The sequence below is a fragment of the Chaetodon trifascialis genome, chromosome 17 (genome assembly GCF_039877785.1).
Source record: "Chaetodon trifascialis isolate fChaTrf1 chromosome 17, fChaTrf1.hap1, whole genome shotgun sequence".
Taxonomy (NCBI): domain Eukaryota; kingdom Metazoa; phylum Chordata; class Actinopteri; order Chaetodontiformes; family Chaetodontidae; genus Chaetodon; species Chaetodon trifascialis.
Genome location: NC_092072.1, coordinates 15988987 through 16012398, shown reverse-complemented (window position 1 = coordinate 16012398; position 23412 = coordinate 15988987). Strand labels below are relative to the sequence as shown.

The 23412-nt window shown below is 43.1% G+C and overlaps 2 protein-coding genes across 2 annotated transcripts in view; one reads left to right on the top strand and one right to left on the bottom strand.

Moving 5' to 3' along the window:
• Positions 1-580: 580 nt before the first annotated feature.
• col9a2 (procollagen, type IX, alpha 2) lies at positions 581-16689 on the top strand. Its single transcript, XM_070985302.1, has 32 exons — positions 581-743; positions 2195-2269; positions 3548-3583; positions 3685-3747; positions 5285-5338; positions 5616-5651; positions 7200-7223; positions 7349-7402; positions 7527-7580; positions 8825-8875; positions 8961-9017; positions 9123-9176; positions 10149-10202; positions 10312-10365; positions 10832-10885; positions 10988-11041; positions 11189-11242; positions 11331-11384; positions 11473-11526; positions 12417-12461; positions 12570-12623; positions 12726-12779; positions 12861-12914; positions 13000-13071; positions 13397-13432; positions 13522-13566; positions 13993-14025; positions 14187-14333; positions 14429-14483; positions 14631-14819; positions 14900-14977; positions 15376-16689. Exons 1-32 carry the CDS (start codon positions 672-674, stop codon positions 15579-15581), a joined length of 2076 nt encoding a protein of 691 aa, XP_070841403.1. The 5' UTR covers positions 581-671; the 3' UTR covers positions 15582-16689.
• A 310-nt stretch (positions 16690-16999) lies between these two features.
• The window catches only part of col16a1 (collagen, type XVI, alpha 1), a 64046-nt gene continuing 57633 nt past the window's right edge, over positions 17000-23412 (bottom strand). Inside the window, exons 66-70 of the mRNA XM_070985397.1 lie at positions 21022-21216; positions 20725-20788; positions 20387-20563; positions 20187-20264; positions 17000-18982 (exon numbers count right to left, since the gene is read on the bottom strand). Of these exons, the coding sequence (XP_070841498.1) occupies positions 18786-18982; positions 20187-20264; positions 20387-20563; positions 20725-20788; positions 21022-21216 (711 nt within the window). The 3' untranslated portion in view covers positions 17000-18785. The remainder of the gene's footprint in view (positions 18983-20186; positions 20265-20386; positions 20564-20724; positions 20789-21021; positions 21217-23412) is intronic.

Here is a 23412-nt window from a genome sequence, read left to right as displayed (position 1 = left end):
CAGATATTTACACTACCATGCAAATGATTGCCTCAGGGTAAAAAAAAAAAAAAAAAAAAAAAAAGAGTCGCTCAAAGGCCTGTGTTTAGATGCTTTCCACAGCCGACTTTACACCCAGGTGTCACTCAACGGTCCCCTTCCACTGGGAGGAGCTTGATCAAACCAATTGGCTTCAGAACCTTGTAAAAATATGCTGATTATTCATTAAGCATCCAATCACAGTGACAGAGGCTGCCTGCTGAGCACAAATCCAGCAGGCAGCCAAATCTAATGTAAAAGGTGTGTGTGTGTGTGTGTGTGTGTGTGTGTGTGTGTGTGTGTGTGTGTGTGTGTGTGTGTGTGTGTGTGATTGTGTGTACATAGTGTGTTTTCCTTCTGCTTTCAGGACCCGCCTGTGGAGCAGGATTACATCTCCCTCTCTCTGTCCTTTTCCTTCTCCACCTCCACCCCTCCATCCATCCCTCTCCACTCTCAGCTCTCTCCATCCCCCCTGAGAGGATTTTTTCGGGGCAGTGCACATACCCCCCCCACCATCACCCCTCCTTCCTCTCGAACAGCTTTGCTCCACCAGTTCCGCACTGTGCCGGCCTGCAGAGGAGTAAGGGAGCGGAAAGAGGAGCGAGAAGAGAGGATTTGGTGAACCGAGGAGAGACGGACAGGGGAGAGGGACCATGGCTGCTCTCTCTGCCTTGCTGAAGACCTGGGTACTGCTGCAGACCTTGTGCCTGGCTCTGGCCCAAGTGGTGAGTGGACAGGGGAGGTTGAGACCTGCTCTGCCCAGGTTTAGCTCCTTTATCTGGGGGTCAGTGGGGATAAGGGTCCCTGGAAAGGGCCAACGGGTGCTAATGTCTTGAGGTGATGGTATAGTTTTGTGTGCTGTCTTGGTGCTGGTTAAGGTGATCAGAATGCTGGATGTTGAACTGACCGTCTAGCTTTGTAGCATGCATGTATAAGAAAGATGAGCTTGAAATGGGTTTTCTGCTGTGGAGCCAGAATGAAACCGGACTATCTTCTGTGGATTATAATCCTTATCGTGCATGGACTCTTATCTCTTTTGAAGACTTAATGGAGGAGTTGCTTTCGAAGGCGAGGATGTGCCGTTACCTGGGTTACTTTACTACAGCCGAGAAGATTTTTATCAGTGGAAGAATGGATGAAAACTTTCAAGATTTTTTAGTTTTTCATGGACAAACTCAGCAGCGACGAGTACAGAGATGGAAATCAGTGGGCACTGACACATTGAAACGCACACATTACACACACAAGCTTTGAACACCGAGCGTCAAAGACACTATTCAAACAATCACCTACGTGTTATCTTCTGGACGTCTGACAGTTATCACTCTTCAGGATTATTCTTGTTTTTTTGTATTTTGCACGTTTTGGTTGGATTCAAATTGGCTTTTTTACCTGATGGACTGATTCAACCACTGAGATGATATTCAAGACAGTCTAAGGACACATTGGGATGGAGAGGGGGGGTGAGGCGGGGGTGTTGGGGGTAAACAGTGCTGGTCTCATGACCCCTCCTTCCACATTCCTCCTCAGTCCTTTGTTTTCAGCCCTCTCCTAACCAGTTTTATTCAGTACTTTGCAATTTCTTCAGATTTTGATGAAACCTTTTTTGTGCTTTTCGTTGTGATGCTTTCATAGTTGACACCAAGTTGACATCAATGAGTACAGTGTAGTAATCTGCCCAGAACTTTCATGCAGGTCTACCCTGCATCGTATGAATTAACTCATATTGTTCTACTGTTTATTCCTGTGCTGTTTGTTATTGCTGCATGATTTGTTTTCACTCCACTGATTGGTATCCAGCAATCTGTACAGCACACAGTCTTTATCATGCTATTTGAATGTTTTGACAACATTGTCGGGGGACGGATCTGAACTTGCATCTGATATGCATTTTTCCAGAATTTCAATTGTGTAATTTTGTTAAAAACTGAGTTTGGATGGAACCCGATTTTCTAAGATTAAGTCAAAATTTTACTATTATATCACATTTCTTTGCAGGTTTAAATGTAATTGTACCGTTTGGTATTATTTTTTACAGAATTAGCACGATATTCATGTTGCTACAGGATCTTGCTGTTTACACAGTATTGTTGTGATACCTGTGCAGTACCATAAGAATTTGTTTACGGTTTGTGTGAATTGACAGTCTTAAAATGTCTTTCTGTCTGTGTTTCAGAGGGGTCCACCTGGACCTCAGGGCCAGCCTGGCCCACCAGGCCCCTCTGGCACCCCTGGGTCAGACGGCATTGATGTGAGTATCCACACAGGTTTGCCCAGCAGATTTGTCACAAAGAGCATCATTGTGCTGGAGAAATACCAACCCTGCGCTGCTCTGCAGTACTGCAGGCATACCAGCAGAGGGCACTGCAAAGGAAAACATACTGGCACAAAAGAGCCCTGTTCCCAGCAGAGAGAGGGGTCTTTGAGAAAGGACCCTTGCCTCAATCCTGAGTTTGTGTCACAGTAATGTGATATTTTCAGCATTAACTACACACAGGTTGGATAAATATGTTGTAAATGGAGGTCGCCGGGCTAGTGGAGCAGGAAACAGACTGCCTGTAAAACCGTTTTTGGTGTCTCTTTGATGATCCAGAATCAGATGGGGTAAAACACTTGATTTGTTTAGATCAGCTAATTCAACTATCAGCAAAAGTCTATGATCTTAAGCTTTATTGCACATTATTCTGTGTATCTCCCAGTTATTCACTTTGTGCATTTTAACTTATAGCTTATCGATAGGCTCAGTTACAGTAAGTTCTTATATTTATGTTGTTACCCCAGTGCAGCTGAGACAAGTTAGTACATTAAAGCCCCCCCCCCCCCCCCCCCCCCCCCCCCCTCCACGGCAAAGAAAAAGAGCAATGTTTCTTAGTCCACACTGGAAGGTGTTTTTTTCCTCTGTGGCTTTTCCTTTTTGGGTCTCTGCCACAGGAAAGGTGCGATGCCAGCCTGATGGAGAATCCAGCCTTTGTAGATAAAATCCTCGATTTCATCTAAAGATATCTGACACCATAATCAGTGCAGTCTTTGAACACGTGTGTCTGCCTGGAAGAACATGTTGTTAATGTTGCAGTCTTTCATGAATGTTGCATTCAGTCTTAGCATTATTAACGCAAAGCTACGTTGTCCATCTCAGTAGCAGTGTAACTTTCTCAACTTGTCCCATGATGTCCATTTTAATGACTGACTACTCAAACACACAGGCTCTTGATAATTTCTTTATTTTGTTAACTAACCTTTTAATTAACAAGGTAATTCACATAAGGTTGGAAACCTATTTTGTAAGTATAAGATGGTATCAAGACATCAAGTGTCAGACAAGATAATCATTGATTTTAGTGATAACCTGCATCATGAACCACAAGCACCTGATTTATTCGATGATGAAGGACATTGTCATGATAAAAAAAATGATTGAGTTTTGTGAGTGAATGAATGCTTACCATGTAATATGTCCAAATCTTATTCTCTGTTGAATGAAAGAACTCCAAATTCAAAGGGTTGACATGTTGGCTCTGTCTCTCTGCAGGGAGATAAAGGACCTCCTGGGCCCCCCGGTCCCCCAGTAAGTTTGTACTGTACTGAATTTATATTACAAAAACTTGAATGTTTGATTCATCCAGATTTGGTTTTGTCCATGACAATACGGTGTTATTTGTACTGTAGGGACAAAAGGGAGAGCCAGGAGAGCCAGGTCCTGATGGAGCACCAGGAGAGAATGGCATTGATGTAAGTTAAAGATTGATGGCGGTATTCAATGTGTCTGAGAGAACTAACAAAGAGAGACAGAGAAGGAGTGAAAAAGAAAGAGAGAAAGAGCTTTGAAAATCGTAATGACGTGATAACAAAAACTGCTTCCCAAAAGAAACGTTCTAAGAGGCTTAATGGGAAAACAGGAAAGGAGAAGGAAAAAAACAAGGTAACAATCAACAATATGAAAGAGAGAAAAGACAACTGTCATTTCTCTAATGAAAGTATGTGCCTTACAGTATGTGCCTCTTCTTGAGCTTAAAATTTTAAATTACCGTTATAAATTTGGATTAAAAGTTTGGATCCAGAGTTATTATTATGGTAAACAGTTAAATCTTAACTGTGAGGCATGTGTTTGGAATACTGAACCATCAAATTAAAGCAAACAAGGGCTCTGTGTAGGCCGTCCTGAATAATGACAATGCAAAAAAATAGGCAGGAAAAATGAGGAGATCGAAAGTTTAAAGGTACTCTGTAGGTGGTGCTGTCGAGCAGGGTTTTAGTGAGTGTGTTGTTTGTATCACTTGCTGCACTGGTGTGTGCACAGTGACACACATGTACAGTACACCATGAGTTTGGAGTCACGTGACATGCGTTTGTGCTGACTGGGAGGACGATTTATAAAAAGAAACTGACCACTTCGCAGGTTTGATAGTGTACCTTCCTCATTATGAAGTCATTGGCGTTCAGCCTTTGTTTTTAGCTTTAATGTAATATTTAAATTATTTTTGATTCTTCCTACTTCTCTGCGCTTTTTCTTATCCCAATGTCTCAAACCTTAATCCTCCAATTCAGGACTTTTAAAGTCATGAAGCTACATTAAGCTACAGTTCAGTTGCTGAGTTATTTTCACACTGAAGCATTCAGAACTTCCTTCTGATTTCACTTTCCAGTGATTGAACTCTTATTGGTTTATTGTCAATGCATTGATTTAGCATGTAAATCTTATTTCACCATTTCAGTCACAGAAATTACGCTAATACGCATTCAAATCCATAATCCCTCGCTGATTACACCTACTCAGCATCGAGGAGTTGGAGATAAAGATGAGAACAGATGAGATTAAAATCATTTTAAAGCTTTGGGCGCTTCACTTATTGATATACTTGATATTAATTTTGGTGCATCTTTTCTGGTTTCAGTCGCGCTAATGCATGTTGTTGCTTCAGTCTTCAATAGGTGGCTGAATTGACGATTAATACCTCTTGGTCACATGCTAGCAGAAGCATACACACACAGTAACACACACTCACAGGCATTCCTCAGAGATTAATCCAGTAATCCGCCCTGGAATCTCAGTCTGGGCTTTGTTTCTTAATTACTAACAAGAACAGTGTCAACTTCGATCACATGTGGGATTAGCTTTATTTTTGGGTGAATTCAAGTCACATACAGCCTGTGGAAAGCCCAGTGGTAACTGATATTTTCCTTTTTTAACCCCCTTTGCTATTTTGACCCCTAATCTACATGTCAAGTATTTATCTGCCTGCCAACACCTCTTTCTGTCTGCCTCCAGGGTTTGATTGGAGCAAAGGGGGATCGAGGTCCTGTGGGGAGCCCTGGCCCGAAGGCAAGTGTCTAAACCTCCACTTGAGAAGATCATTATAGAGCAGATTTCTTATTTCCTGAGGGTCACTTTTCGAAAAAAAAAAAAAAAAAAAGTCTAGGGTCACGTTCCCATTCTCTTGTCACTGTGATGTTGAGCATGATGCTGAGAATAATTAGAAGAATAAAACAGAACACTGAAAATCTTGTTAGCTGTTTTCATGCCCTAAGGGTGTTGTTCTCATTTATTTATGTACAATTCTAGCATGTCTGTTAGTTATATTGTTGTTTTCTGTCTGCAGGGTCAACCTGGACCAAGTGGTGAACCTGGACCTCCTGTGAGTAAACTGTTATCTGTCGCTTTTTTTAAGTAGGTATGAACAAATTTGTAGTATATCTTTCAGTTTATATCTCATATTATACTCAGTGGTGGGAGGAGTATTGAGATTCTTTACTTCAGTGGAAGTACCAATACAATGTCAGAATACTCCAGTACAAGTCAAAGTTTGTATTCAAACTCTGACTTAGTGAAACTACAGAGGTATTATCAGAAAAATCTCTCAAAATGTAAAAAAGCGCCAAAAGTAAAAGTCGTCTTTTAACTGATGCATGATGAGGGGTCATGAGATGAAAAAAAAAAAGTTTGCTGATCAAAAAAAATCACACATATATTTTGGATATTTCTCTAAAATTTTCCAATTTTATGAAAGATTGGAACAGTTGTTTAGCTAAAACCATCTGAGAAGCTTCGAGGTGAAATGTCATTTTTGTGTAAGGGCTCACAAGGGCCAAAAATGTTGGGAACCAACCATGTCAAATATGAAATGTAGTTAACAATTATAGGTACCAGATAAATCTAAAGAGCAATGTTTCCATCTGAAATGTGGTGGAGTAGAAGTGTAAAATTAAATAAAAAAACTTAAAGTGCAAATACTTCAGTACAGTACTTAGATAATAAATGTATTTACTGCATATCTTTATAAGGTACAGCATGACTCGTTAGATAACACTGTATCACGTACGGCTGTCAGGATGCTTATGAAAATGAGTTACGACGGGCTGAATTAGGCATTGTTTGAAGCCTAGTCAGTTTCCTAACGAACATACTGTAACACAGCTGGTTTCATAAGGCAACCTCCCGAGCCCCTTTTTCGTCATGCCTGAATGCCTGACCAGCTGTGCCCCCTTTTGGGTTTAGTTTACCCAGATGTGACATATGCCTTCTACAGCTGACACGAGCCTTATTCCAACACACAGTCCCTAATGAAGAAGAAGCGTGCTATCCACGATGCACAGTTTACATACATATTAGCACTAAATGCAGCCACTTACTTCACGCTCTCTAAAAGCCCGGACAGTCGGTTCAGCAGTCGTGTGAGCATACTGTAGCAGCACATCATCTGTAGCACAGTCTAACACCACTAGGTGGTGCTCAAGGTCCACCTATCAGCCATCATCCAATATATTCAAACATTAGGTTCAGAGTCATCCAATGTCATGCTTGAACGCAGCACTATTAGTTAAATCCTTTGTTTAGCATTAACAGGCGTCCTGTCTGGGGGCTGTGCTTGTACACCCAGCTGCCTCACGCTGCAGAGACAGGAGATCCTGCCCTGTGGGCTGTTCTTCCTCCAAGAAGGCTTACTTACTTAATTACTTTGTTTATAATTAATTCCAAGCAAAAGACACAGCAAACATAAACTGATTGCGTTCTGTCTTTGTTCTTCTTGAGCACTGTTTACCCTGCACTCTGACACTGTACACACGTATTACTGAATTACTGCTGCCATTATTAATTGGCTTTTGCAAACGCTAATTGATACTTTGACGGATTGGTTCCACTTGTTATACAGTAATTTAACCCCTCGTCCCTTCTGTCCACACAGGGACCAGGCCTTCCAGGACTGGCTGTAAGTAGCTTGTGTGGTATAATACAATTATGCCTTTATCACATAATGGCTTTGCTTTGAGGTATGGAAATAATTTTGTGGTTGGTGGGATGCTTACACATTATTCTCTTCCGCTCTCTGTCTAGGGCGCTCCAGGGCCGATTGGTCTTCCAGGTGAAATTGGACCTTCTGGACCAAAGGTAGGACACAAGCTTCACTTTTCTGTACTGCCTTCATGACTTCTAAACCAGTTATAAGCCGCCAGAACCCTTACATTTTCAGCTCCTGATTGACAGGCTTCTTTCCTTCCTCTGCTTTATTTAGGGCATCATGGGATCACCTGGACCTCCAGGACTTCCTGGACCTCCTGGCAAGCCCGTAAGTGTCCACCCAGGACTGATTGTCCAGGAAAACGTATCCAGCTGTCATTCTGCCTGATTTTTAATGGAACAAAGATGATCTTGGTGCAATAATAGCTTTGGAAAACCTGAGATTAAGAAGCTGGGCTGATGTTGAGTATAATGCTGTTGTAGTGGGGGTGGATAGAATGACAGGAACAGGAACATCCTCTGCTCATATAATACATTACAATAATGGAGTCAGACCCTGTAATTTCCCTCCAGGTCACTCTTCATGTTTTTAAACGAGACACATTTCAACACTTTGGTTGGGGTAGAAAATTACATTTTTGTCCATCATAACATGGACTCATGTTGTTTCATAGTAATAGTTAATAAACTTGTAATGTCTCTTTGGTGGACAAACTATGCAAATGTTACTTCAAACATCTTTTGCTTCCCTATATTCAGACACCAATTAACACATCAATGTAAATGTCCCGAGTTAGCCTAGAAGCTCGTTTTCATCACAACAGTATTTCTGCAATAAGGTAATATCAGCTGATCACACAGCAAATGTATCATGTCTTTTCTGTGAGATTGGTGAGAACAGCTGCAGACAAACTGACAGAGCTACCCGAAGCTCATTGGACTTAATCAAGCTGATAGTTACATCAAGCTAATTGCAGTTAATTTATATATTACTGAATGGGATCACAGTGTAAAGCTCAATGTAAAACTCAGCATCATGTCGAGTCATGCTATGCTGAAGTGTGCTCTGTTCTGTAAAACCAGCAGCAATTAATGTGTTTTTAAAGTGTGCTGTGGGATAACAAAGCACCTTGCGCGCTGCAGCTTGTGCAGGTCCCAGCCGACAGTAAGCAGTGAAATACCACAAACAGTTCTGAGTGCAGCACTTTCAAGTGTGTCTTCCGACGGTGTACGTACTCTCCTGTGTACATCTCTGAGTGGTTCCAAGTAGGGAAGGTGTCTTCATTGAGAGTGATGTTCCCAGCCCAGGGGAGCGTATTTGTTTAGCTTTAGTGCTGTCCTAGGGTAAATAAACCCCCATTAGATCAGTGGCTTGTCTCATCTGCCTGTTGCAGGAATACATCATCCCCTGTAGAGATACTTTGCTTTCTAACTCAATCCATAAACAGAGAGAAGGAAAGATGGAGGGAGGAATAGAGGGGGATAGAGAGAGAGAGAGATAGTGCTGGCTCAGCTCATGGGAGTAGAGGCAACTGTGACCAAGTGACTCTGTCCATCCATCTGTCTATCTAGGGTCCTCCAGGGAAGTTTATTGGTGGAGAAGAAGGCAGCGCAGACTTCCAGGTGAGATCTAACAACATGCCATTTCTTACACACCTGTTCCGACTTCACTTTTCATAATCTGTATGTTTCCTTCTCTCGACAACAGTGTCCTCTTAACTGTCCAGCAGGACCTAAAGGCCCCCAGGGACTGCAGGGAGTTAAGGTGAGAAGTCACCCTGAATGATTAAGCATAGTTTTCTCAGCGTCCGTAATTATGTTGCATTCCAAATTTGTTATGACACCCCACTGACTGATTGTTGCCCTCTAGGGACACAAAGGACGTGCTGGTATTCTCGGAGATGCTGGTAGCATAGGAAAAACGGTAAGCTGCACAATCTCTGCTAGAGCTGTCAGTCACATGTTGTACAGTCTTGCACACTCACCCACCATTCAGGACCAGCAGAGGCCAGGATTAGCTCTAATGAAGCCCCCCGAGGCACATGACTGGCATTAATCTGGCTGCGATTAGTCAGGCCTGGCCCTGGCCCTGCAGTCAGCATGCAGCGATCCAGATGAAAGAGGTGGTGAAGAGCCAGGTACATGAAGGGGAGGATGAGAGAGTCAGGGTTCACGCAGCCCTCTCACCTCGCTGTATTAAGCAGAGCTAATGAGCACACAGTGGGCTCCAGGGGAGCGGCTAGCTGGGACCCCAGGAATTAGCCTCTGATCTACCCACACAAAACGCTCAATGCACCGAGTTACCAGGCAGATCAGTATTTTAGAAGACCTGCCATGGCCCCAGATTGCACTGTGATGCTGCTGTCTCTCAGATATATGTCTAAATTTGTACCCAAACAGAAATATAAAAACCACACTGTTTCTTGGCCAACAGCGGCCTGGTGCTCTGACTTCCTGGAGTCTTAACTGGTTGTTTGGCTACCTCACAGTCTCCAGGAAGTCACTGGCCTGGCTGCACCGCCTAGCATCCCAGCCAAACTAGCCGCTAAGCTAATCACCACCTGTCTACAGATGTGATGATAACACAGATAAACCATGAGCTGTTCGAACTGGTTCAGACTCCACACTTACGGAAGGCTTTCCTTCACCAGCGAGCTTTAGCTGCAGACAGCTGCAAGAGCAACCAGCAAGCATCACAGGCTGCTTTCAACTGGCTTTTCTCTCCAGCTCAGAGTGTCTTTTGTCAGATTCTGTGGACATGTCCACAAAATCAGGACCTCCTACAGCTCTGTGAAAATGTTTGAATGTGCCATGATTGGTAGCAGGTAGCTGTGCAACGGAGAGCAGCACAGAATGAGAAGTACTCAGCCTGTTCTTTTTGCTTTTCCTCCACCAGGGCATCAAGGGAGAAATTGGTATCTCTGGGGAACAGGGCATCCCAGGACCTCCGGTATGCTGCAAATTCAGCTTCTTTAGTCAAGTTTGAAACATAAGCTAATACTGTGCTGTTTCCGGCGTCAGTCCCTCTCTCACCCTGCGTCTCCTTCCTCCCCTCTAAGGGCCCGATGGGTCTTAGGGGTTATCCAGGAATGATGGGTCCTAAAGGGGAAGCGGTGAGTACTACCATTTCTTTTCTTTTACCTAATAAAACTTTTTTGTCCTCTTTCTCTTTGGGCACAAGCCTGTTCTCATTCTTAGATGAGCACCAAGGAGGCACAGCCAGACCTGCCCCCACTATACAAACATCATCCATTACCAGCAATGGGGACATATGGAAATGATGCTAACACAAATCTCTCCCCTCCTCTAATGAGTTGGGGTTGTCTGGGTCCACCGTGCCTCCATCTGTAGTTAATGATCCGCTGTAGCCATCCGTCTTACTGTTAACATTAGCCGCGTTAGCCAAGTTAGCACCCCGGCTTAGTGCCAAAGCAAGAGTGGCTGGCTCTCTGTGTAGCTCCCATTAGTGAAGTGAGTTAAGCGCTAATTACCCCTTTATCACAATGAATAGTAGGCTACCATGACTTAGCATCCTCCCTGATCTGAAGTGATTGATGGCACTTTTTTGTTTTCCCGCAGGGGCCTCGTGGTTACAAGGGCATCAGCGGACCTGTAGGAATTCCTGGGCCTCCTGTAAGAACACACACACTCTCTCACACCAAACAGACTTGACTACTCATATAAAAACAGGTGCCCAGAGTACATCTGAAGAAAGCCTCTCTTCTTTGATTGCAGGGCGAAGAGGGGCCTCAGGGACCACCTGGAGAGGCAGGAGACAAGGGAGACAAAGTAGGTGACTCTCTTGAAGTTTTTCCCTCGGAGTTTATTGTCAAGGCTGTGGCACTCGACAAAAAATGTGAAATGTTTCTCAGGATTTGAATGGGGGCAAGGATCTTAATGTGCATTATGAATACACTGACTGGTTTGGTTCTGCAGGGCAGCCGAGGAATCCAGGGCCCACAGGGTGCAGTTGGCAAAAAGGGAGAGAATGTGAGTGAGCGCACTTTTGTCTGTGCACCACACAGTTGGAGTCTTTTTCAGAGAATGTGCCAAATGACTCATCTGCCTGATTTTTCAGGGTCTGCCGGGTATTGATGGAAAAGATGGCACACCTGGTATTCCTGGACTGAAGGTAAGGGTTGCCAGCCATGATAATGATGAGAAAGTTCAATCTCAGTTAAAAATGGCCGTTTACTCTTCTTCTGTCCTCTTCTCTGCAGGGAGGCCCTGGTCAGGCTGGGATGCCCGGTCCTCCCGGTCCTCAGGGAGCAGCGGTGAGTGATCCTTCAGTGTAGCACAGGGGAAATCTGTTTGAGGACTGTTCAGCTGTGCTACTGAAGACACATGTAAATAAGCTCATCTGTAAACATTTATTGTCACTCGGGTCGTATAGGGGGTCGATGTGTTCTCCTCCTCATTTGAACAAAGCCAGACAGGGGAAAGCAGTGTGAACCCGCCTGTAAATTCTGGTATGTTTTGTTTTCTGGGCACTCATCCAGGTTAGCAGCGACCTTGTGACCCACGCTGTTTTAGAATTTAAACCACCTTGAAATAACGTTCTCCCTCCCACTGCGAGTGATTTATCACAATCAGACTATTGGGTGTACTCTGTGTGCGTATGCGTGGTTGTGTGTGTGTGATTATGTGTGTGCGCGCGCGTCATTCTGACTAAGGGGTAATGGAGCATGAGATGCACACTTTGCTGTGTGGTCATTGCGGTGACACTAACACTGCTGCAAACTCAAACACCGTAACTTACCCTGCTTTATGCCCTGATGTGATATACCATCACACACACACACACACACACACACATACACATACGCACACATAAACACACAATCACTGCAAGAAACATGCTGCAAGCTATACGCCAATAGCCGTCACTGTGGCTCCACCTTCAGTGCCACTTTTCTCTCTGTCAGAATAGAAGATCTAAACTTTTTCCTGTTAAGATTTTTCTTTGCCATTTTGGGATGTATTGGATCATGTACAGTGCTAGAGAGAGAAGCGTAGGGAGAGAGAGGGGTGTAAGGCCTACAACAAAGTTGTCCAGCTGGAATCAAACCGGGGACGCTGTGACTGTATCGTTTGGATCTTTACCATTTGGCCGCTCAAGATACAGACTCATTTCTAATTTCAGTCTTGCCAATTCTGTCTGTAGGGATTGCCTGGCAGTCCTGGGGCAAAGGGAGGACCTGGAGCTAAGGTGAGCCTTTTAAATATTCATATTACATCATATCACAGTACTGCACTTTTCTTTTTTTCATTTTTTTAAATGTATACCTTTCTCTTATCACCTGTCCTCCTTTGATAGGGCGAGCCTGGACCTCGGGGCCAAGTTGGCATGCCCGGTGCCCCTGGACCTCTGGTAACACATGCAGATATACACAAAATCTGGATTTTTGTTTTCAATTGTGTTATTACATTGTGCAGTAGGGCGGATAATTGTACTTTAAATGCAATCCTCTAGGGTGAGCCTGGTCTTCCTGGTGAGGCTGGTATGGAAGGAGTTCCTGGACCCAAGGTACAAATCCAGAATGTTACATGACAGCACTTCAAACTGCATCTGTGAGCCAAACATACTCACCTTACCTGATTTCTGCAGGGTGACAGAGGCCAGCGTGGAGAAGTTGGGCCACAGGGAGTAGTCGGCAAACCTGTAAGTTGCATTTCCTTTTCCAAAAAATAAACCTGAGCTGATACGTCACTTTACATTCCTGGACAGATTCAATGCTTCTTGACAGGGAAACAAAGGAGAGAGAGGACCAATCGGTGTTCCCGGTGCCCAGGGTCTCAGTGGAACCAAAGGAGACAAGGTCTGTGTGCATCCTTGTCCATAATCACACACTCTTCCTAATAATTTACTTACCCACACTTGTCCATTGGGGGCAGTGTTTACCCATGAATGAAACTCATGAATCCACAGCAAATGACTGAATGAGGCAGGCAGTATAAATAAGCAATATAAATGATAATCTAAGCATCCTCATTTTCCATGTTTCAGAAATGAGACATCTTTCTTACTTTGTGATCTGTGGTGTCACTGGCTTGAATCAATACTTAGTTATTTTTTGGGAGGATATTATAATTTAAATCTGACGGTGCTTACAGTACATGTATTCGACCCATCTTTCTTTTCAGGGCTTCCAAGGAAAGGTTGGGCCAAAGGGAGACTTTGTGAGTAGCACTTTTGCTCCTTTAAACCAGATTCTCAGAAACTTGTCCCGTATTGTTGTATGTTGACACATATTTTCTGTTGTTTTTAGGGTGACCCTGGTGTTGAGGGATTGGCTGGCGAGAAAGGTGAAAAGGTGAAAATCATTTGTGTACAACGAAAGCTGTTTCATACTTTTTCTTGTAAGGAACCACAAAAGTTCCTCAGTCTTTAAAGTGCTAAAACATGCAGGCTTTCGATAAGAAGGTTTAAACATTTGGCTTTTAAGGCATAAAAGCAGTGCGACACATGGCAGAATATGTCATAACCATTCTGAAGTTAAAAAGCAGAAGAAGTCTGTGTTTGAATTTGCATACAAATCCCCATAATAATCCAGATGGCAAATAGAGCTATTGACATGACAGTGAAGCAATGATGCGCGTTGGCTCTTTGAAGCAGCATTTTTAGACATTCATTTACAAGATTCATCTTTGAATTATTGCTCAATGAGTGTCTGTGAGGCAGAAATGATGGATTGACGTGATGAACGTGAAAATGACAGTCTCTGTGTTGGCTGTGACAGGGTTTGTCTGGTGAACCGGGACCTAAAGGACAGGTGAGGCTGTGCTCTGAAGAACTCTAATCACTGTTCCATAAAAAGGCTTCCTTCCCTTCATTTGTTTTCTTCTTTCTTTCTTGGATTTTACTTTTAACATCATTAATTTTGACTGGCCTCTTTGTTTTCTCTCCATAAATTCACTCCTCCTCTCATTGCAGCAAGGAATTAGGGGCGATCCTGGACACAATGGACCCACTGGAGACCCTGGTAAACCTGGAGACCAGGGAGCATCAGGACTGCCTGGTCCAAGGGGACTCAATGGGGAGCGAGGAGTTCCTGGCATGCCGGGCATTCAGGGAGCGCCAGTGAGTTCATTTTCCTCTTGTTCACATTTATGATGCATGGAGCGTATTGATTAATGCACTTGGTCGGATGTTCTGTTGCCTCCTCTTTTCTCCAGGGACGTGATGCATCTGACCAGCATATTATTGAAGTGGTATTGAAGATGTTGCAAGGTGAGCGACTCGACCTGAATATTCACCTTTGATGTCCATAGGGGAGATTAGATTAGCTCATTTCCCTACTTTCATCTCCTGAGCAATCAGTTGCCCATCATCAAAGGTAATTTAATGAAAATGATGATGCTGTCTCTTCCGTTGCAGAGAGGCTAGCAGCAGTGGCGGTGAGCGCTAAGAGAGCAGTGCTTGGTGGAGCAGGTGTGATGGGTCCTCCAGGGCCTCCTGGACCTCCGGGGCCACCGGGCTCTCAGGGCCCACATGGCTTACCTGGTGCCCGTGGCATTCCTGGCATAATTGGAGCACCTGGACAGATTGGAAACACAGGACTTAAAGGTAGAAATACATTTACATATGATTACTACACAGTTGAAAAGTATAGCTTTTTAATGTACATCGTCCTTTGTCTTCCCTAGGAAAGAGAGGGGCGAAGGGAGAAAGAGGAGATCCTGGTAAACCCCATCCAGGACCACCAGGACCCCCAGGAATACAGGGTAAGAGCTGAAGCCTCCCAAGCTTAATGCACATACATGGACTGTAAAACAGTATGTAACAGTCACCAAAGGTTAAGAAGAGTAAGAGCACAATAAGAAACTGAAGGACTGTGCATTACAGCTCCTGCCACAGGAGAGGCTGCTCAAAGGCATTTTAAAAGCATCATTAACTCCAGTCATTTAACAGATGCTCTTGAATGAAAATGTAATAGGATTGCAACAGTACATACTATTTCAAACTGTGGAAAACAGACACACACACGGCTTAAATCTAGGAGTGCATACAGTATGCACGTGTCACCCCAGTCCAGAGCGGTCTTTAACAGTGCAGTTAGCCATCGTGCCCCCTGGGAATCAGTAAAAATCCCTGCTCTATGTTCAACCCTCACCCTCCACAGGTCCTCCTGGGGTTGACGGTGTGGCTCGGGACGGTCGGCACGGCGAGAGAGGACCTCAGGGGTCGGCTGGAGAGGCCGGTCGCCCTGGTAAGGCGGGCTCACCAGGTCTTCCAGGCTTTTGTGAGACGGCGATGTGTCTGGCTGCATCAGCGTACACCTCCCCGAGACTACAGGAGGCGGGAACAATCAAAGGACCCAATGTTTAGAGAGCTGTCTCTCTGTGAGCAGCTCACAACACCTGGGAGAGAGGGGGAGAGAGACCACTCTTCTCAGCAGGACAACATCGCGAACGAGGGGTGAGGGACAATAACAGTGACTGGGTGTACAAGCGCCCCCTCCTGAAACTGACAACCTGAAGTTTTGACCGGTAGGACAATACTCTTGATCATAATCCCCCACATCACCATGACAACAGCAGCTCACAGCCACCCACATCCCTAAAAATTCTCTAGTGTTTTTGGATGATGTCAGTGTCAGCCCCATCCAAACATCCCAGCCCTGTTCCAGCAGTGAAGGAGGAACAGATTCAGATTGCATCTCCTTGTCTCCCACCACCACGGTGTCTTTGAGCTGAGGGGAGCTGAGAGCCGAGTGCGGTGAAAGGTGCTTTTCTTGTACACCGCGGTCACTTTACATGGTTTTACATATGCAGCGTTTTGTTTGCGATGTGTTGAAGTTTTAATGCCTTGCCTCTCTTGAGACGTCACATCTGATGCCTTCAAAGTGTACAAAAAGGACCAATAAATGATTGAAGCCTAAATTTACACTCAGTACTGTACTGTATTGTAAAATGTAGTGTTTTTTCTTCTATAAGCTTGAGTGACATCCCTGATTTACCTCATGTGTACATTGCCCCACCCCCTCCCCTCCAGATCCCCACTTTCTCCCCAAGTCTCATTTTAGAAACTAACGACTAGCTTTATCTCTTCCTCTTGTTGCCTGGCAACAGCATATCCCGATGGGCACTCCCATCTCCCACAATGCAGTGCTGTAAATCTTTGTAAATGTGTGTTGATTATTATGTAGAGAAAAAGAAATGGGTTACGATATGCACCAACAAAAATCCTGTGTTAATGAATTCAGTGAGTAATAAAAAGTTCCTACAGATATAACGACTTTTTCTCAAAACGAATCAGTCAATGTGCTTCCTATGCCACTGTCAACGTTCCACAGGCTGTCAGCGATTTAAAGACTGATTTATTTTCATCAACAGAAATTATTTATTGTTCTTTATATACTCATCTGTAAAGAGGGTTTTTTTTTCTGGCTGTTCAAGTCAACCCAAACTAATAAAGAGGAACCTTTTCTACGATGTAATGTTCTTCTGTATCATGTGGGGAATGGAAATGAGTCTCTTTAGTTGAGCTCACCTCTTTCAGCTCTGCTTCCTTTCATTTCTCCTGTTCTTCCAAATCTTTAATTATATCTATTCATGCATGTAAATAAACTTCCAAAGCTGCAGATGCTCAGCTTTGTCAACGTTCTTGCACCACCAAGGCCAAACGTTCCGATCGTGCTGTAATACTGCACTGGAATACGCAACACCATCGTTCAAATGCAAATGAGCACGTGCAAAAACAGCCACACTTGTACAATTCTGCTTTCAAAATGTACGTTTTTTTTTTTTTTTCCTCAAATGTTTCATGATACAACAAACAGTATGCAAGGTACATGATGGGTTTGATAACAGTGACAGGAAAGAAACATATACAGGCTGGAGACTTGATGGACACAAGGATGGGTTGATGTTTAGGCACAGGCTCAGGGGCCCCTGGGCCATAGACTGTCTTCGAAGTTACAACTGTAAAGAGCCATGAAACAACCACAGACACACACAAAACGTCAACTAAGAGACACAAAACAACTACAAAGATACATAAAACGACTCAGAAGAGACAAGAGATTCAAAGCAGCTGCAGCTTCAGTGTGGGTCTGTTCCTCTGTAGAAGAGGTGGGGGGCCTTTGACATGTCTGTGCCCAGGGGCCCATAATTGGTCTCTTGATGGATGGCAGTGTTTGAATAGTGTTTGGTACAACACAAGGTGACAATGGTATAACTTCTCTTGAATTCTGTTTTTTCCCATGGGTTAGCCTGTGAGAAACAAAAGTCTGACCGCAGCTCATAGCTTAAACTGCTGATTAAACTGGAGACGGTAAAGAGTGGGTAGTGATTTAAAACTCTGTAGACTTACAGACATAAAAATGATGAAAAAACATAGAACAACTCCAAAATACAGTAACATTATAAAAACAGCGTGTCCTGCTTTTAAGAATATTTTCTTTCTGTGATTGTGAGGGCTTGGTGGCCGTGCTCAGTGTGTATTACAGTACCTGTGAGTACCTGGGCTGAATTATTGCTCATATTTTCTCAAACAAGTGGCTGGCGAAACAGACAGGTGGCTATTACAGCTACTTTGGAATACAAGATGAGATGCTTTAAAATGGCTGTATTTCGAAAAAGACTGGAGTTAAAATGACACAAAATGAACTTTCGCAACATCATTACAAAAGCCAATGTGCTTTCTTGTGTAAACGCAATTTTCTTCTATAAATAATTTGTCTTTTGCTGAACACATTATTCCATTTTGAAAGCGTGTAAACCTTAGAAAAATATCCCTTTGGCATTTGTTGCTTCATAGCTATTGAAAATGGAAAACGAGTGGCTAACCATGCGTGTGCCTTTTATCAAATCAGTTGAAAAAGTATAAAAAGCCACTATATATATAAATATAAATATATACAACAGTCAATCCATCAAAGAGTGTATCAATGCAAGTTTCTGACATCTGTTCTTAGAGCACTGAAATGCATTTCTCTGGATATTCTCTTGCAAGTCAAATTCAAATATGCATCACACCATAAGCACTGAGACAGGGTATTAGAAATGCATGGGATGCACTCCGAATGTGATTCTGTGTGAAAGGAAAAAAGATATGAGACGTGGAAGCAAAGTGCTACAATTATTGTGTGTATTCTCTTCCTACAGATTTAGACAAAGAAAACAAAAAAAAAAAAAAAAAAAAAAAAAGAGGGCAGAATTAATCAAGGAGAAGAAAATCCAGGTTGTGATTCTTGTCACCTCCCCTGGGTTGTTTGTACAAAAGGAGTGAAACAAAAAAAAAAGGCCAGACCAAAATAAGAGGCAGTAATATAGTAATGAATTGGCGTTCATCGTGAAAAAGAATGATGCAATAAAAGTGTGCTGCTGGTGCGTCTTGGCAAGCATCACTCCAGCAGGGCCCTAAAAAGAAATTGTGGGTTTTTGTGGAACTGTGGGTAAATCTACACGATTCATAACAAAGCACCCTCTTTGTTTCATCTTGTGGTCAGGTTTTCTAACTTTGGTTCACGGTCTTAGGCTTCGTGTCTTCTCCGTAGTCTCTTTGCTTCAGTCCCTCTCCTTGATGACTCTACCAGGGGCCCTTGATGGGTGGGCCCTTGGGGCCTGGGTATTCTACTTGATGGCTCATACAGTCTCCAGGATTACACCGCCCATCACGTCCCTTAGAACCAGCCTGCCCGGGAGGGCCTGGGATCCCAGGAACGCCCTGCTGGCCCACTGGACCTGGGGGCCCCATCTTACCATAGCCAGGGGGGCCTGGGATACCTGAAGAAAGGAAATTGAGGGAATGTAATGATTTTGGCATTATCACTGTCAGGTACTTTAATCCTTAGGAACAAATTTAAAGGGAAAAGTTAAAGGCATACTTTGACATTTTGGGAAATACACTCATGTTTTCCTGCTGACACGTAGATAAGAAGACTGATACCACTCTCATGTTCTTCTGCTAAATATGAAGCTACAGCCGGTAGCAGGTTGGCCTGGCTGTCATAAACCACAGCTTGTGATTTAAACCCTCTAGTGTTTGTATGAATTAAACTAATACCACACAGCGTGTTAGTTACTGATCTTTAGAGAAGCTGGTAGTTGGATTTTTTACTGCTGGACAGAGCCGGGTAAGCTGTTTCCTGCTGTTCTTAATGCTAGGCTAACCAGCTGCTGGCTGTAGCTTCATAATTCATGTACATGGCATCAAGCTGCACATCTAACTCTGAAAAAAAAGTAAATAAGATTATTTCCCAAAATGTCCAACTATTCTTTTGAAGGTTTATTTTAATTAATCTCTCAATTTGTGAGTAAAGTGCTGCCATTTAATACTGCAGGACTAATCAATACGGTGATTTACACACTGCAGTATGTCAAGAAAGTCCACAACAGTAAGAATCTCTAATAGATGATGTTATCACCATGAACATCAAGAGGGAAACATTAAGCAAACATTAAAATCCTGTTTTGATCATTGCATGTGAGTGTGGTTGCTTTTACAACCAAAACTACTTGTTAAGCCAAAATAAATAAAGCGCTCACTGTAAAGTGACTGCAGATGCTAAAGCTGAACTCCAGGATGATTAGGGATTCTCACATGTTGATTTGGGTGGTATGAATTAGCCTGGTAATTTTAATTAGACAATTTAAGGCTGTTGAAACATTACTTTCATCAAGCTGGCAATTTGCTCCTCAACAACAAATGCAACATTTAAGCGATTAGCATAATTTATGGAAAGTTAGCCAATTCCGCCAGTGGGGTTTAACAGCAGGTGTAGCTTGTGATTGTTCATAAAACACTTTGCATAATTTCAGATCAAATGTTGGAATGTCTTAACTTTTCATTTAAAACTTCACTGAAAACATTTTTGTTAATTCACAGGGTGAAATGTACCAAACCTTGCTAATATCACTGATGATGAGCCCGAACCAAACGGCTGCCACTGCACAACTCACTGATCCATGGACCAGTGGGCTACATTACCTGGTGCTCCGGGAGGTCCTACATCTCCCATTTCTCCAACACCCTTGTCTCCTTTTTCTCCTTGTGGTCCTCGTGGTCCTGCAGACAGAGACCCACACATTTAGACAACATGGCAGTAAGACAGTTAGCTAGCGATGGCACTTCCTGTATGTCAGTGTCATGGTGCTGGGAAGATTACTGGTATAACTGACAAGGCTCACCTGGGAGTCCTTGGCCTCCTGGCCGGCCTTGTCTGCCAATATGTCCTGGGAGTCCAGGTGCACCTGGGTTCCCGGGCGCACCTGGTGTTCCATCTTTCCCTGGGGGCCCAGGCCGGCCTGGGGATGCCACCATCTCTACTGGCATCTGCATGCGAGACATGTAGTAGGCCATTCTCTCTGGGGAGGGGAAACATTCAAAGACAAACAGTGATTCCGCAGAAGGGAAATGGAATAATTCTTTGAAAGAGAGATACGCATCTCAGAGAAAACGTTGCTTCAGTCAAGAAACTGCAGCGTTACACACAGTAAACATCACAGAGATCGGCAAACGCCCTCACCATCAAAAATCTTGATGACCTGCTGGCGGATGAAGTTCTTGACTTCATCATAATTGACTACAGCCTGTTTAAGCACAGAGAGAAACAAAGAGGAAAAACAAAAGGGCAAACTTCAATCAAAGTAGATAATTAAAAAATTCATTATTTAGAGGAGCAGATGGAGCTAGTGAGCGCTTTTGGCCACTGTACTGTTTGTCACCTCTTCTCACAACTGAGCTGGATATTGCATAGTCTGGAGCTGACTGAAAGCTAAAGCTAGAGCTCCAGTGCAGTAAGTGTAATGAAACTGCATCTCACATCATTTCCTGGTGACCCTGGAGGTCCAGGGAGCCCCGGGGAGCCCGCTGAGCCTGGGCTTCCCCTCTCCCCTCTGGGTCCGACTGGGCCAATCATGGGCTGTGCATCCTTGGAGTGGTAACCTCCACCACCAGGTGGTCCCGGTCTACCTCTCTCCCCTGGAGGACCCCTCTGACCTGGGGCCCCTGCCTCACCCTGGGAGACAGACACACACACACCATAGGTAATGTTAGAGGATAAGAGGCAATATCAGTCGATGATACTGTCATGATAGAAAGGGACTTTTCATCTTTGGATGAGTTTCTGGAATTAAGATACTTTTGATCACAGATTATATGGATTTATCTCTTGTTCAGTCACTAGTGACACCAAAGTCTGTACAGTAAATATGAAGCTAAAGCTAGGAGACATTAGCTTATCTTAACAAAGAGGTTAACTTCAAATATGTCCTCGCAGTTGTATACTTGTATGCTTAGGCTGCAGTTTACATCCACATCTACCCAGACTCAGATAACATATATATTTTTCCAGAGGAACACAAAGGACTGATAGAGATCTTCATCTCTATGGATGCTGCTGCAAAGAAGCTACAAATTGTTAAAAAAAAAAGTGGATGCTTCACATACATCTTCAACCTGGCAGCACCAAAGGTCCTCAAAATCAGCACAGTTTCAAGGTGAACACAAGGGGAGCGTTCCTATGTTCCCACAGTCCTATGTTCCCACATTTCCTTTTTCAGAATTTATCCCCCTTTTTTCCCAGTTTGGTAGCCAATTACATCCAACCTATTATCCAGTCGCAATGGACTACAGATGGAACTGTGGAATAGTTTATCAGTAGATAATAAAGACAGTAAAAGTGTTGTCCATTTAAAAACTTTAAAACATTTATAAATGACATGTTTGAAAAATACATTATAAGATTTCTTTTTTTTCTGCTTTGATATTTGTTTGTGCTTGACACATGAGTTACGTAGGTACATCATGATATATACATACTGTATGTATATATGTATGTGTGCAGGTACATATGCATGTATGTGTGTGTGTATGTATGTATGTATGTATGTATGTATGTATGTATGTATGTATGTATGTATGTATGTATGTATGTATGTATGTATGTATGTATGTATGTATGTATGTATGTATGTATGCATGTATGTATGCATGTATGTATGTATGCATGTATGCATGTATGCATGTAGGTATGTAGGTATGTACGTATGTATATGCATATATGTAGCATGTGATTGGATTACATGTACATAACGTATGCATAATTTTACTTATCTGGTTTTGTTCCTGGTTTTGATTGGGCATCTATAAGCTCTGCTTCAGCTGAAACCCTTTTCAATCAGCCTATTTTATTTTTTCTTGTAATGATTGTGATTGTGACGATTTCAGCTGCTGCCTATCGAAATAAAATGACTCATTCATTCATTAACTATAAAGTGCTTCCAAAAAAATCTTGTGGGAACATAGGGCTGTGGGACCATTGGGCTGTGGGACCATTGGGCTGACCCCAATAGGGGAACCATTTCAATATCTGACCAAATGTGAAATATAGACACAATCTTCCTTTCTGTTCCTGAGTTAAGGTGTTGAATAATGGTCAGGTTAGGCTGACCTTTGACCTTTTGGATAAAAAATGTCATCACTGTATCATTTTATCTTGAGACATTTGGTTGAATTTTTTTCAGAATTAGCATAACAAACATTGACTTATAGGCAAACTTTGTGCTTTGTGTGGTCACTGCGACCTCTGACCTTTTTTTTTGTTAAAGATTATTTTTTGGGCATTTTGCCTTTATAGTGACAGAGACAGCTGAAGATATGACAGAAAAGAGGGCAGAAAGAGAGGGGACGACACGCTGCAAAATAAGTCACAGGTGGGAGTCAAACCTGCGGCCACTGCAGAGGACTGACAGCCTCAATACATGGGACACACACCTTACCAACTGAGCTATAGGGGTGTCAACAACCTTTGACCTTTAACCACTATAATCTGAAGTGTAAATTTTTGAGTCCAGGTGAATGTGCATCTCTAAATCTCAATACTTAACCCATTATATCACATTTTTTGTTGTAGCTAGCTGCTTCCCACTGCTGCTAATCGTTTCGCTAAGCTAAGCTAAGCTAACCGTCTCTTGGTTGCAGTTCCATATACAACGCAGAGATCTGAGAGTCATATCAACCTTTTCATCTTTCCCGGCTACAAAGCAAATTATTAATGACTATGTTCTGCCTTTTCTGCTTCTATCTGCTGTGTGAGAAGTGTGTGAAGATTCTTACCACCCTCATTTCAGAGAAGAAGAAGAAGAAGCAACCTTTAAGACAGCTTTTGGCTGCATCTCCATACAACGGAGCCCACCATTCAGGCTGCTTAAAC